Consider the following 13,816-nt stretch of genomic DNA (forward strand, 5'->3'; position numbering starts at 1 on the left):
CATCAAAGATACTCCTCAATCTACTGTGAAGTCTACCATAACAAGCAGAGTAAAGTAGTAGAGTAGAAGAGTAACAAGGAGTAAAGTAGTAAGTGATGCTTAACACTATTAATTTAATAGTAAATTCGCCCACTACAGAAAGAATTCTGCAATTTACTKAATTATTTGGGAAATGCTCAAAGACTGGCTGCCACAAAATTTTTAATAAATTATGTTTGATTCCTCCATGAATAGATGAACCCTGACACAAAATAATACACAACTTTCTGTGATGTTTTTCTGCATAAAAATTTACATTATAATCCCACAGYTATCAAATGTCTGTACWARTACAGATATTAGAAGAAAAATRTAACTATAGSCAGTACAAACCTACATGAAAAAGGYTGCCTTAACTGCCTCTGCAGACAGTTCCTGTCTCTTGCCTCATGTACAGGACATTATTTAGGTCAGTGGAGGTCTGGAAAGAACTATTTATCAGTATCTTCCTTTTTCMTGAACCTGGATTCAAAGGGTGGAAGTAGCCTTTATTTTAGATGCCCATCAAACATAGGATGACTACACTGTAGTTAACTTCAGCTTCTTTATTGATTCATGAAAGAGAAAGGYCCATTAAAGGCATGAGTTGTCTTGTACGTCTACTTTAAAATAAAATGATAAAATAACTTGCTCCATAAAAATGACTATTCCTCTTCACTGACTATAAAAGAAATTTACAGTGACAAGTCTGAATGTACAAGTCTACATCTGGTAYGGGGCAAGAAGAGGCAGACTATTTTTTCTGAGCTCAGAACATTTCTCTGTACCAACAGCAAGGTTGTTTTCCTTTCACCTGAGTTATGATAAGCCTGGCATAAATCACTARAAGTATGTGTATACAAAAACCTGTATCAACAGACAACAACTGAATCCTAAAACAAAACGCATGAAAAATTTTTGCACCCTGGATTTTATACTTCCTCTTCAACAACTTGTTGAAATCAGCACACTTAATCTTTTAAACTAAAGCATCAGTTGTACAGAAAGACTTGAAGGGAAAGGAATAATGTCTCTSAGTCTCTGCATACAYTGATGCAAACAGCTGCCAAGACCTCATGACACTTTTTCAAATGAAAATCTTCTTCTCAAGAGCATGAGAGGTTTTCAGCRTCAATTTTCTGAGTCTCGCTTCACGCCATACCCCAAATGCACAATCACTATAGGGTAAGGGACATTGTTCAAAAGCAATACTGTAAGGCAAACCCGAGCCCTGAAGGAACACTCATCTAGCAAGTGATTCCCCACACAAAGCAATCTCAAGGGTAGACATCTCATGGTGTACAGAAGATCAATGAAAACTGAAGTTATGAAAATAAAGGCAGCCAGGAAAAAACAAATCAACCACGTGTTCTATCTGCAATAATCATTTTAGCACTTCAGCTACAGACATCCCAATCTTGGATCTACTGTAACACCACTGAATATCCTCCTGAGTTCATCACCTCATTAATTTTCTTGAAATGAACAAAGAGAGGTACAAGACCAATTACATAACTTASTAATTCTTGTGATATCTAGTATTTTTCCTGCAGTCCCCTCTCTATCRTGGCACTGCATTTTTCTGGAGACTCTACAGCAGCTACATGTTTCTCACAATAAAACACCAGCTTTAAAAAAAAAGCTCACTTGCACTCTCTCTCTCTATGAAAGGCAAGAATGAACAACTCTATGTCTAAGATAGCTCTGTTTGCAGCTTGGTTACAGAGGGTAGAATATGAATCAGATAATACTTACCACAACAACTGGAAGAATAACCATAAATGCTAATCCATATACAAACAAAACCTACAGAAAAAATATGAGACATATTGTATTAGATACTGTGGCTACTTAATATCACTCTTGTTTAATCTTTATTCTAAAATACAGTCAAGCAGTACTACTACAAGCTTACTACAAATCAACACAAGCTTATTGCATAATAGCTGTCATTACTTCTGAAGAGCAACTTACAAGTAATATAATTAAGTAGGCTTAAATAAGGAGGTTCATCAGTTTAGAGTAGTTCACATAAGAATCAGTTTAAAGAAACTGACCTGTGACAGTGCGTGAATGATTTAATAATTAAAAAGTTGGCAGCTAAACTGTGATGCAATGGATAGACGATTAAAAGATATCAAGTGGTTAGAAAAAYACCTTGTAGCAACAAATGCAACAGGAAGGACATTTAGGTAATGTATGATTAGCGCATCACTAACAAACCAAATGGAACTAGAGAAAGCCAGCACACAGCTCTARATGTGTTTCCTTGCAAGAGCAAACACACATTTTGTAGCAGGGATGACCACAGTAAAATCTCATTATCATTGGACTGAGATCCATCCAAAGATAGTCATAATTCACTCCCAAAGGTTATATTTAAGCTACTCTAATACTTATGACTCCTGAAATTTGCTTCAAAGATGTGCATTTGGACCAAAGCATTAACTATGTGYTTTGACTAAAAATGTGTAGTATTAAGCAATTTTTTTTCAAGAACACTTGAAAGTTCACCTTAAAATCTTGAGCTAAGTAAGCTGACTCACCAAAATTGAATTTTTCTGATCCACAATCCAAGCTGGCAAAGCTATGCCGAAGCTTGTAGCTGCAGGATAAAAGAAAAGAAATTCACTATTAAAAGCCTTTCTCAATGTTTTAAGTCATATTATGTCTAACAAACAAACAAAAYCACCAACCCAGAAAAAAATCCACACGTTTACCACCTCAATAAGCAAAACCAAGCAATAAATTTGAAATACACTCAAGTATGCAATAAAACAACAGGACTTTAATCCAATACCTGAAAYACCAAATATTTTAGCTTCATATAWTGCAGTGRAATAGGCAAGATTTATTAATATATATTAAGAAATTCACAGAKTGAAAGACTTATGAGTTTTGCATTGCAGAGTTTTCAGCAGTTTAAATACACATAGTTTAGTAAAAAAATGAACTACAAGAAAATTACTTCTGTGGGAAGTTCTGATGGTTTTTCCCTCTATACATATGTTCTAAGCTGTAAACACAAAACCCTCTGTCAGTTCAAATTTCTGTGTGATTGGTAAGAAAGAAAAADGAACACTTTTCAATTCAAAATAAGCTAAACTACAGAAAATARAATACATTATTCTCTAACATCTCCAGTATACAGATCTGAATAGACAATAGCATAAAATAGCTTATGTTSAGACACTGGTGGCAATAAATAAAAGTTTGCAAACACTGTCTATCCCAATWCTAAAAGTTCTATGAAACCAACAGGGGGAAGAAAAGAAAGTCAGACTTTATTTATTTTATAGGACCTGCTTAAAATGAAAAACAACATACTTTGCTCAATACTAGTGGTTTTCCATGAGGAGCAATACCTTAAGTAAAGAAAGACTAGGATCCCTAAGTAGTTAGGCACTGGTATTACCTCCAACAGACTGTGACAATTCAGACAAACAATTGTTATGGATAAGCCTAATGTGACTTCTCTAAGTTGAAAATTAGTATTCCTTGACATTCTGACAAGCCTGACCACACCTCAACCTTAGGAGTTCAACCAGATAACACCCAGTGAATTTACCACTCCAAGTTACAGGAAATGCCTTGCTCTCAAAAAGGAAGGTCTCCAGACTCTTATCTGTTAATGACTATGGATTTTTAGAATAATCTACTAAAAATCTGTATTTTACTGATGGAATCAATTTCAGTTTACTCCAGTATTTTTGATCCTTAGGATTGTAGCTTCAAACTGTTCCAGTTACAGAGGTAGTTCAATACAAAGCTCTTTCTCCTCTGGTCTGAAAGACTCCTTACCCCAACTCATGCTCACTGAGCTGAAGCACCAGCAAATACCAAGAGGAAATAGGTTTTTAATCGTAAGTCACTTTTAGTAGACTATCATACTCTTTGGATCCCCCTCACCTGCTTGTAAACACTTTGAACGATTTTGCCTTTATTTTTAGTAAAGGACCAAGTCATGCCAAATACAAACCCTCCTTGWTTGCCTGCCTGTGGCCTCACACTGCCTCAGCTGGACAGAGAGGAATGCTGCTCCCTGTYCCTCWGTGCTGRGCACTGAGGGTGGGATGTACCACATTGAACTTGGCTGGACATGTCTAACTCCACATRTGCTTCATCTTACCCCAGAAAATGCCTCTGTGAGGGACTGTATCCATCTTTGTCTATACAGTACTAGAAGTCTAGAGTACATAGCTTGCATTCAAGCTTAGGTTTTTACACTACAGATGTATAGTGATGATAAATGTCACTAAATTAGAAAACCCCTCACAGTTCGATGTGAAACAAGGTTAGAGAACAGAGGAGGGACAGAGAAAATATCAGGGAGTTCTTCCACCTTTCAGATGTCTCAAACAATAAGGAGAGGTCTAGAAATAAACCAGAGAATTCTAATTCCATTGTAGTCTGAGGTAAGGTTTTCAGAAGAGCAGGAGGCTTAAATGCTCACAGTATGAACTGCTACCCTGCCAAAAAATCATTTCATTTTGCCCTCTGGGAAACCAAAGTCTCTTAGGTCTGTGAAAGCACTCACTAAGCCAGCCAAGGATCTTGGTGCCTTTTAATTCTCAAGTTTTGGCTGAGTTTTCTTTTCAAGTCACAGCTTCAGGTCCATTCAAGGACACTGACACACTGCCTAAMTTTAAATCCTATGCTTTGGCAACACTAAGCGAGTAGCTTATGGGTGTGATTAGCATGAAGAAAGGTCCTAGGAAAGTTATTAAAATCTATCTACAGTACCATTTTTCTAATATTGTGACAGTATTTTTAAACAAAGATTTTATCTGTATTTTGTAGCAAGAGGGACAGATACCTCTTACTTGCCTTGCAAAGGAAGCACTAGAAGCTAGGAAGTAAAAGAAATCTGTTATGCTATAAAACACAACGATTAAAGAAGCTGATCCATCACAACAATCCATCAGAAATGTCATTGTCAGTAATTTAGTTGGCAAAGCTGGCTTTTTGAATGAAGAGGGAAGATTCCTTCTCTGTATTTTTGAAACATCAATTCAAGGGCTGGAGTTGTTTTTTTCCCTTTAAACATTAATGCCCTTTGTTGGATGGGTTTAACTCAGAAGAAGAATTTCCAGCACAGAGTTCCCTCATGATATCCTGTATCTTCAGAATTAAGTTACAAATTCCCTTTCTTACTTACAAGCTGGCTGCAACTCAGTCCACATAGATATATTGTATAACTTGTCCTAACAAATTGTATGTTTCCACTTTGCTAGTAATGAGTATCAGCTAGAAACATGCAACATTTTTCCTTAGTAGGCTGCTAAAACAGTGATCACAGAGACTTTTCATAAGCAACTCACACAACTGCAAATAGGGAAGAAAATATTAACTTTCAGTCTTAAAATTGATTTCATTTGGATCACCTGATGTAAAACTTCAACACACCATCATCAGGATTATTTTCATGTAGCTACCTACCCAGAAACAATATCCCCATGTAAATACTTTCCTAGTGTTTTTATTGCACTATGGCTTGTTAATTTATCAAAATACATCGCTAGTATTTGATCATAAATGCCAAGAAATATTTTAAATTGACAAGTTATATTTTTTGCTTATACCTCCATTAATATTGGCAAGTCTTTCTAGACACTTCGAAGTTAATTTTAAAAATCCTTCTCTTTTAACCATAATAAGAAGTTGGAGACCTGTGAAAGCAAAATCTTTCCTGCCTTTGCCTGCCACCACCCCTGCCCCAGAGCCAGTTTCACAAGAAAAGAATTGATTGGACGCATTGCTTCAAGTCACAGGAGAAAGTTATTATTTAAAGTTCTGAGTACTTTTTGACTGATCAGATATAACACATCTGTACATGTCATGTACAATCATGTACAGTGATTACAGGACTTCAGTCATTCATAATTGTTACCTTGTGGTCCATCTGGATTACCAAATTCTTCCCAGTTTTTTCTTGACTCTTCATCAGTTAAACTAGTTAAAAGAAGAGAGATTAAGTTAATACAGAAGGCATTTCTCTAAATCATTAACAAACAGAAACTTAAAAATGTGGCAGTCCTACTATCCTTTGGAGGTGATTTGGAAAGCTAAACAGCTTCTGCTAATTTTTTGTATGAAATCTAATAGGAAACAATACTGCTGTAATCCTCCTTGATACACAAGCAAATTCTTTAGGCATTCTGACAGGACATCAGACACAGAAAATGCAAGTGCAGATCAGACACTGACGATGCACGTGCACAATCACATCTCCCTTTCATGACAATATGACAATGACTGCATATCCATCAGCAGTTATTTTTTGATGCCCGGTCACAGTACAATAACTTCTGAAAGACAAGAGGTTCCTTTTTTTTGGAAGGAAGGTAAATATAAAAGATGAGTTGATAGATGAGTAGTCCATATGGGCCTTTATCTTATTCTATACCTTTAGCCTTGGACAGCCTGTGTTCGGTTGTGGTTGTTTTTGTTTTGTTTTTTTTTTTTTTCCTGGAACTCCCTAGTTTCATAATTTATTTTTCTCTTATTAAATAAGAACCACCTCCTAATTTTTTTCAGTTTCTGTGCCTGTTCAGTAATGGCAGATTTTTGGCAATTGTATGCTACCTCAACAGAGTCCCTGTTACTAGAAGGAAGAATACTGCTTTAGAAAACAGAATACCAGGCATTTACCGTATGGAAGATTTTGTCTCCCCTAAGAAACCCAGTGAAAAAGTCAGGCATCTCCTGATCATTTCTAAGTCTCCCATTTGCTGACAAGCAGCTCTTATATTCTTTCAAGACAGCATGGCTAAGGAACTTCGCCATCATTTCCCTCACAATGTCCCTCTGCCACTGCCCTTGCACTAGTGTTTGAAGTATAGAACCAAGTAGCACCAAGTGTCTGAGTACTGGCTTGCAAAGCAAAGAATCTAAATGTTTCAGCAGTTTAAAAAGCAATAACAGAATTTCCTGTTGAGGAGATTTTCGAAGTGACACAGTTACATTTAAGCAAAAAGTGTGATTTACAAACTGCTCAAGTGAGCATGGTGTTGGCTCTCCTTCTCACCTCTTCACAAACAGGACTCTCAATCAGTACGGTTAACCACACACACAACTGACTTCAAAGCAGAAATCACCAGCTTCCTAGGTTCTCTGATGATGTGACTGACCCAGTAAAGCCAATAACTGAAGAAGTCTCAGAGGGGATGGGCAAGAGTGACATGCTGTGAAGGTGAGTGACCACAGTGACTCAGCACAGCTGCTGCAAAGAAGTTAACTCCATCTCAGCACAAAGGGGACATGAAGGTGGCCCTTTTTTTACATAAAAAAACCATGAAGTGCTGAGTGGAACAACCAGTGGTATAAACATTTCTCTTTGAGCGCATTAAGTAACTATGAATGTCTCAAGTTTGAGACACGAGCATGGGGGGAGTTAATACGTGGCTCAGTCCAACACAGTATAAAAACTAAACAACTAGAATTCTGAAGAGGACAATGGGGCCCAGCTGGCTTCAAGCCACACATGGCTTCCCACCAGCATCGTGACAATGAATGTATTAAGAGACACCAGTAATGGGAATCCCACTGGTATTGTAATTAAACTATGTATTGAAATTCCTGTATTTTGATTTCTTTTATACCAAATTCTAATATTAGACAGCTCTCAGATACTAAAAAAAAAAGAAATGCTGTAAGAGATAAGACCGAAAAACACTCCAGAGGAAAAGCAGATTAAAGGGCATAGCTTTTAAGAACTACACAGGAAATATGAAATAGTCACCAAGTAAAAAATCAGGACTGCACAGCAAGGAGAAATGAAAAGCGACAAGGGCAAGCTGAGAGAAAACAGACAGAACCAGAATGAAACACCCTTTTTACTGGATAAAACAGAGTTAAGATACTGTCTTTTTGGCTTTACCATCAGGTGAAGTATTAGTATATTTATTTTCTAATTATCATTTCAAAACTGCTGTGACAGAATTGGTTGGTTAAAAACCATAACACCAATTTTGTTCTTTGTCATCTTTAAGATCTAACATGTGTTACACTGGAAATACTTTCCCTAGATGAAATCACAGTTAACACAAAGATTTAACATCTTACATTATACTGACAGATGCAAAACAAATTATCCTTTCTAACTTGTATGAAAAAAATACACACTGCATGAAGAAAAGTTTTGACTTTTGTTAGAGATTTGTACACACTTTTTCCTGCCCATCTTGGACCATCCTTGCTCTTACTGTAAAGGCTGCCCTCCCCATAATACTACAACTCCCCTTTTTATAGGCAAAAAATAAACTTACGCTGCATAGGCCTTGGCAATCCTCATGAACATCACTTCATCTCCTCCTTTATCTGGATGGTATTTTAGGGATAGTGCACGGTACTGTTTCTTTATTTCTGATATACTTGCCCCCTTCAAAAGGAAAGATTTGTGCTTATTACTAAATACCTTAAATAAAATTCATTCTTATACATAATCCTAACAAGCATTGCATAGTATTTTTCTAAACCACTCACTGAAAAATTATGTTCTAACACAGGATCATGAAATTTCATGAAAACATGATTATATTATTTTTATAATACCATTCTTATAACCATTATGTATTTAAATGAAGACAGAAGTCACAGTGTAACTAAAAGATGTTCAGATGACTGAATATTGTTTTTTTACTAGATTACTTTGCTTATCCATCCATAGGTACAAAAGAAAAGGAAGGACTTCTTATCTGCTTTATAAATCCTTGTAATCATATTTATGATTACAAGGAATTCTCACTTGCAATAATCTTCTATTTAAGCAAGAGTTCAAAGAGTTCATAGATCAGGTATGATGGTCTACTTACAGCTTGTATGCAGATACACATCTGTCAAGTCACCAGGAACAGCAGATTTCCCTGCCACTTAAGAATGCCATTGACTACAATCATTCTACCCATAAATTATTTTTAGCGTCTTGAACAAAGGGAATAAATTACCTATACCTGAGAAGGACTGATTTTTATTCTATTCCAGCATGCCATTAAATGCCACCAACACAATCCCCCGTGCATTAACTTTCAGCTTGGACTGTGAACTTCACTACTCAAGAAAACCCACAGGACCTTACAGTAAGTTCAGATAAAGGATTTTCTAATATGTTACCCGCTAACTTTCACACAATTACCAGACTTTTCTCTATTTTGTGCCAAATACATGCTCACCTTAACAGCAGAATAAACATACAAGAAGTTATTTACAGATGATGGTACTGTTTCAATAAATTCAAACCAGAAATTAAACTACGCGGAGGCTTCACTTGCTGTTACTTTATCTCACTTTATACAGTCTATCATATTCCAACACTACTTTTCAACAGCATGCCTGCYTTATTTAATGCACAGGATGGATTTAGTCCATAACAAATCAGACTTCAACAAAAAAGAAGTGTTTCAAGACCAGATGAAGAATGCCAGATAAGCAGCAGAAGCTAGAATGTAGGGGGAAAAAGAAAAAAGGAAGGAAAAAACCCACAAGTTGGTTGAGTAGAGATGTGTTTTCATGRTTCACATGAATGCTGCCCATAAAAAAAAACAAAACTAATTTTTTCTCACTGAGACAGAGATTGCATACAATCCCTGGTAAGCTGATGATAAGATTTCAATCTACATTAATTGCTTACTCCTAATTTTYTAAATTAGACTACAAAGGTTAGGCCTGACTTACAGAAATGCTTAGTAGCCTAGGACAGCTGGTGCCGGTCTGCTTGGAACACAGAGCATGCCTATATTAAATACTTGCAAAAAAAGAAAAATGAATTCCCCAACTATCTTACTAAAGAATCAAAACCATAATCACATTTGAGCTTTATATTTATACTTTGGATCCCATCTCTAAAAATTCAGTACTGATACTTACTAATTAAATCATTCATATCTGAGTGCCTGGATCCATAGTGTACTTCTTTAGACTTGAGAGTGAAACATATACCTCAGCCTCCAGAACTGAAAAGGTGACTGATTTTTTTCAAAAGAGGAGCCTTGGATCAGGAAATAATTCATATAAGCAGAGAATTTGCTTGAGGTATTGTGGTTAAGATGAAGAGTTTGACAAGATTAAATAAGAGGTAAAGAGTTAAAAGAAGTTCAGATGGTCTATCCTTGTAACACATAACTTTTTTCTATCCCCTTTGAATCAGTCCTTCAGTGTAAACCAAGCACTGCATCTGCTTTCTAGATAAGCCCTATATCTTTTTTTATCCCAGTTTAAAAAACCTACTGTCTGGCATCACTGTTTAGAATTTATTGTTTGCATTCACAGATACAACTGAGATTCAAGCTAGCCTGTACTATGTCAAAATGTGCATCAGCAACACCCTTCAGTGAAACCTTTTATTTACAAGGGAAATATTGCTCTGTACAAAAACTGTAAATCAAATAAATTCACATTCTTGTTTGTACAGTTTCTTCAGCATCCCTAAAAGTGGCTATTGGGAAGATTTACACAGGGCATACAAAGCTGATTTTTTTTGTTTCTCTGTACAAAGAGAGGWAAACAACACCAAAATAAGATTCAAAAGAGATTTAAAAGCCTCACCTCACTACATTACTAGAATTTCGCAGCAGCTAGATACAAAAGTTAAAAATTGGTACAGATATAGGCAAAAACCACAAAACAACTAACTTTATAACATACAGCAATAACTTACACATGCCAGAAAACAACAAAATCACTAGACATATTCACTAAATTTATTTTGTTTGAAAAAACCAGTCTCAAATTAGACACCTACACATAGAATATACAGTTACAGTAGTAGAGACCAGTGAAAGATGCTAGTACTTACAGGATCCAGATGCAACACTTCGTAAGGGTTGTATTCTTGATACTCTCTGTCTGTTTTGGAAACTTTGTACGCAAGAAACAAAAATAAYGCCCAGCCAGCAAGGAGGACTATTTTCCTGTTTGGAAGAAAGAATTTTTCAATACACAAATACATTAGCTCTAGCACTATTCTAATAACATTAGAAGCCATTTGATATCAGTCTTCAAGTAACAGTATTAAAACAGCAAGAAACATTAAAGCAGGTATTCGTACTTCAGATTCAACCTTTTCTCCTAATATTTAACAAAGACAACCCACTACCACAGTTGCTTTCCGTTCTTTAACTGTCTGTCCTCAGCAGGTATACAATAGTATTTCCTATCTTTAAAGGAAGATTTTAACTAGATCCTAGATAATTTCAGTGTTAAAAACAAAAAGACCTAAATAGAAAAAGCTGACGCAGGTGCGTAACAGCAAAATATTGTGAGGGTGGCAGTAATAAAGAACTGATTAATATAAAGCCTTCACCTTCAAACATACAAAATTATTATTCTTTTATATTTGRATTTATATGTTCACATACTAAATATTTAAATCAAAAGATTGCACTAGCATTAGCAATTTCAGTGAGTGAGAATTTTTTTTTAACAAATAAATGTAATGTTTACTTTTTTTTTTCTACAGCTGAGGCTCACTGGTCTCATTTATCACATACTTATACTGGATAAACAACATACATCTTGATTTCAAGCCCTACTAGATAATAATGATTACCTATTAATTACTCAAATACAGCAGATTGCAAATGTCTCTTTAGTGATATAAAAGTAACTAATTCCTGCCGCTTTGATTCCAAACCAGTGTATTTTTATTTTTTAAAAACAGAAAGAATTAATGGAAAGAATTTAACGGAAACTCATGCAAATGAAACCTACGTACTTCACTGTYGGAATTATGTTCTGCTGCGGTTTTAGCAGTCGCAAGCGGTACCACAAGCATCTTCCATATACGTTCCTTATATTCTTTAATCGAATTTGTTCTATAAAAATAAGGAGAGAAATTGCAATTAATCAAGTAGACAAAACACAGAACAACAAACATGTGCACCTCACCCCAAGAAGGCAGCACAAGATCAGCTGGAGGACTAACAAAAGGGCCAGCATTACTAGAGGAAAGAATGCTTTTTATCCATTTAAGTGACATTGCACATGCATAAACATAAACATAAGAGGTTGGTCCGATTACTCTCTGCTACCTAGAAAGAATCTGTTCTATTTTCCATGTGCCACACAGTAACCATCATATGTGAACCCATCCTTTGCCTGTCTGACATGCACCTGTAAACTTTGTTTCTGCCACTCACTCCAAAAAGTTTCCCATTTCAGTATGTCAGCTACTGCATGCAGGAAAAACAAACAAACAGAATGCAACCCACAGGCAAACTGGTGTTTGTATACAAATAAAGAGTACAGCAAGTCCAAGAGCTCCTTCCTCAATTTCAAACATGATGCATTTTCTTCTTCTTTGTGACATCTGCTTTTACAAGCTGCCTTCATTTATGTTTTTTCATTGAAGAGGAAAACGAAGGAAGATTAGGGTAACCGTTACTTGTAGGCCATGCAGCTCAATACAACATGCCCTTGCCAAGGGAGTATTTGCATCAATGACAAAGTAGTCAACAAGATTTCCTCCCATGGTCCTTTCAAGACAGCATGAGGCTGGAAGGAAACTATTTATACTGTCAAACTCACCGTGATGAAGCATGGAAGTTCTGTTAAGAGTTTTAATTSTATTTCAGACCTAATCAAGATCAACTTGGTTAAGGAATTCTTTTATACTATGGAAAGTATAGYAGAAAGCAAATASCKYATACAGAATTTCTCTAAGTACTGAAATTCTAGGTCATAATTAAACTCCTGTTTAAGTAACTTGTCTAGCCCTAAACTATACAGTCTGACCTGTAACACTTCTGAATGAGGACGTCACTTCAATTGTCTTACTTGCAAAAGAATAAGATTACTTCAACCTTTTCAGACTAAAGGAGAAGTAATCAAGACCAAAAAAAAACCTTCATCCTATGTCGATACATTCAGATACTGCTGGTGAGCAAAATTTAAAAGAAAATAATGAATTATATAAATACAGGAATTATATTAACAACTTTGATTTAAAGCACATGTCAGTCACATCCTACTAMGCTTTAAATCTCAACTTTGCACTTCTGACCAGATGATGCCCTTATGGAATCACAGGATGGTTTGRGTTCATCATCTAGTTCCAGCCACCCTGCTATGGGCAGGGATGTTACCCACTRGACCAGGTTGCTCAGAGCCCCATCCAGCCTGGTRTTGAACTCAACTAAAATAGCAGTTATGATACATGAAAACATTTTTATTTGGCTATTTCTAAAAGGTGRAAAACAGTGACATGGTCTTTTTAGTTATTCTAAAGGTGTTGGAAAGTGGGATATGGTGTTGATCTACTCAAATGTCTAWGTAAGCATACAATTCAGCTGAAACRCWTGGAATTCAATTTGCAATCACCAAACTGTTTGAAGCTGCAGAAACATGACTATTGTGCACCATATCAACCATGAGTTCACATTTAAGGCAGATCAGACATGAGCACCAGATGGTATTTCAAACTCTGGCTGATTTGGCAGAAATAGTGGGAATGCAGATGACACATGGCCACCCAAGAACTAGTAATGTAGCTAACAATCAAAGCTTGCATCAACAAGGTTATCTGAACCAGAAAAAAAAAGGTGTATCAGCTTATTCTGAACTACCTAATTCTATAGAGTATAGATTGCCCAAAACTCAGTATGACACTAAATGGTTTGATGCAATTCCTGAGAAGATTATATTAGTAGTCCTATCACTCCCAAAGACAGATAATCAAGGATAATGCAATCCCTTACATCTGATTCAACTCTTGCTGTGCATCAAAATAAGCTTTCAAACTTCTCTCATTGTTTTGTGCAACAGAAACCACGCAACTATTTTGCAGCTCTTCTGATCTGCAAAG

General features: G+C 36.0%; 1 protein-coding gene across 2 annotated transcripts in view; it reads right to left on the reverse strand.

Annotated features, from left to right (window-relative positions):
• Positions 1–13,816, reverse strand: part of SEC63 (SEC63 homolog, protein translocation regulator) — a 155,798-nt gene that overhangs the window by 28,385 nt on the left and 113,597 nt on the right. Inside the window, exons 2-7 of one of the 2 annotated variants that reach the window (XM_057390139.1) lie at positions 11,729–11,828; positions 10,811–10,925; positions 8,286–8,398; positions 5,909–5,970; positions 2,565–2,623; positions 1,774–1,824 (exon numbers count right to left, since the gene is read on the reverse strand). In XM_057390139.1, the coding sequence (XP_057246122.1) occupies positions 1,774–1,824; positions 2,565–2,623; positions 5,909–5,970; positions 8,286–8,398; positions 10,811–10,925; positions 11,729–11,828 (500 nt within the window). The remainder of the gene's footprint in view (positions 1–1,773; positions 1,825–2,564; positions 2,624–5,908; positions 5,971–8,285; positions 8,399–10,810; positions 10,926–11,728; positions 11,829–13,816) is intronic. The other variant, XM_057390140.1, reaches the window with a different exon arrangement.

The sequence above is a fragment of the Malurus melanocephalus genome, unplaced genomic scaffold (assembly GCF_030028575.1).
Source record: "Malurus melanocephalus ecotype Western Australia unplaced genomic scaffold, MMel_1.1 scaffold_23, whole genome shotgun sequence".
NCBI classification, from domain to species: domain Eukaryota; kingdom Metazoa; phylum Chordata; class Aves; order Passeriformes; family Maluridae; genus Malurus; species Malurus melanocephalus.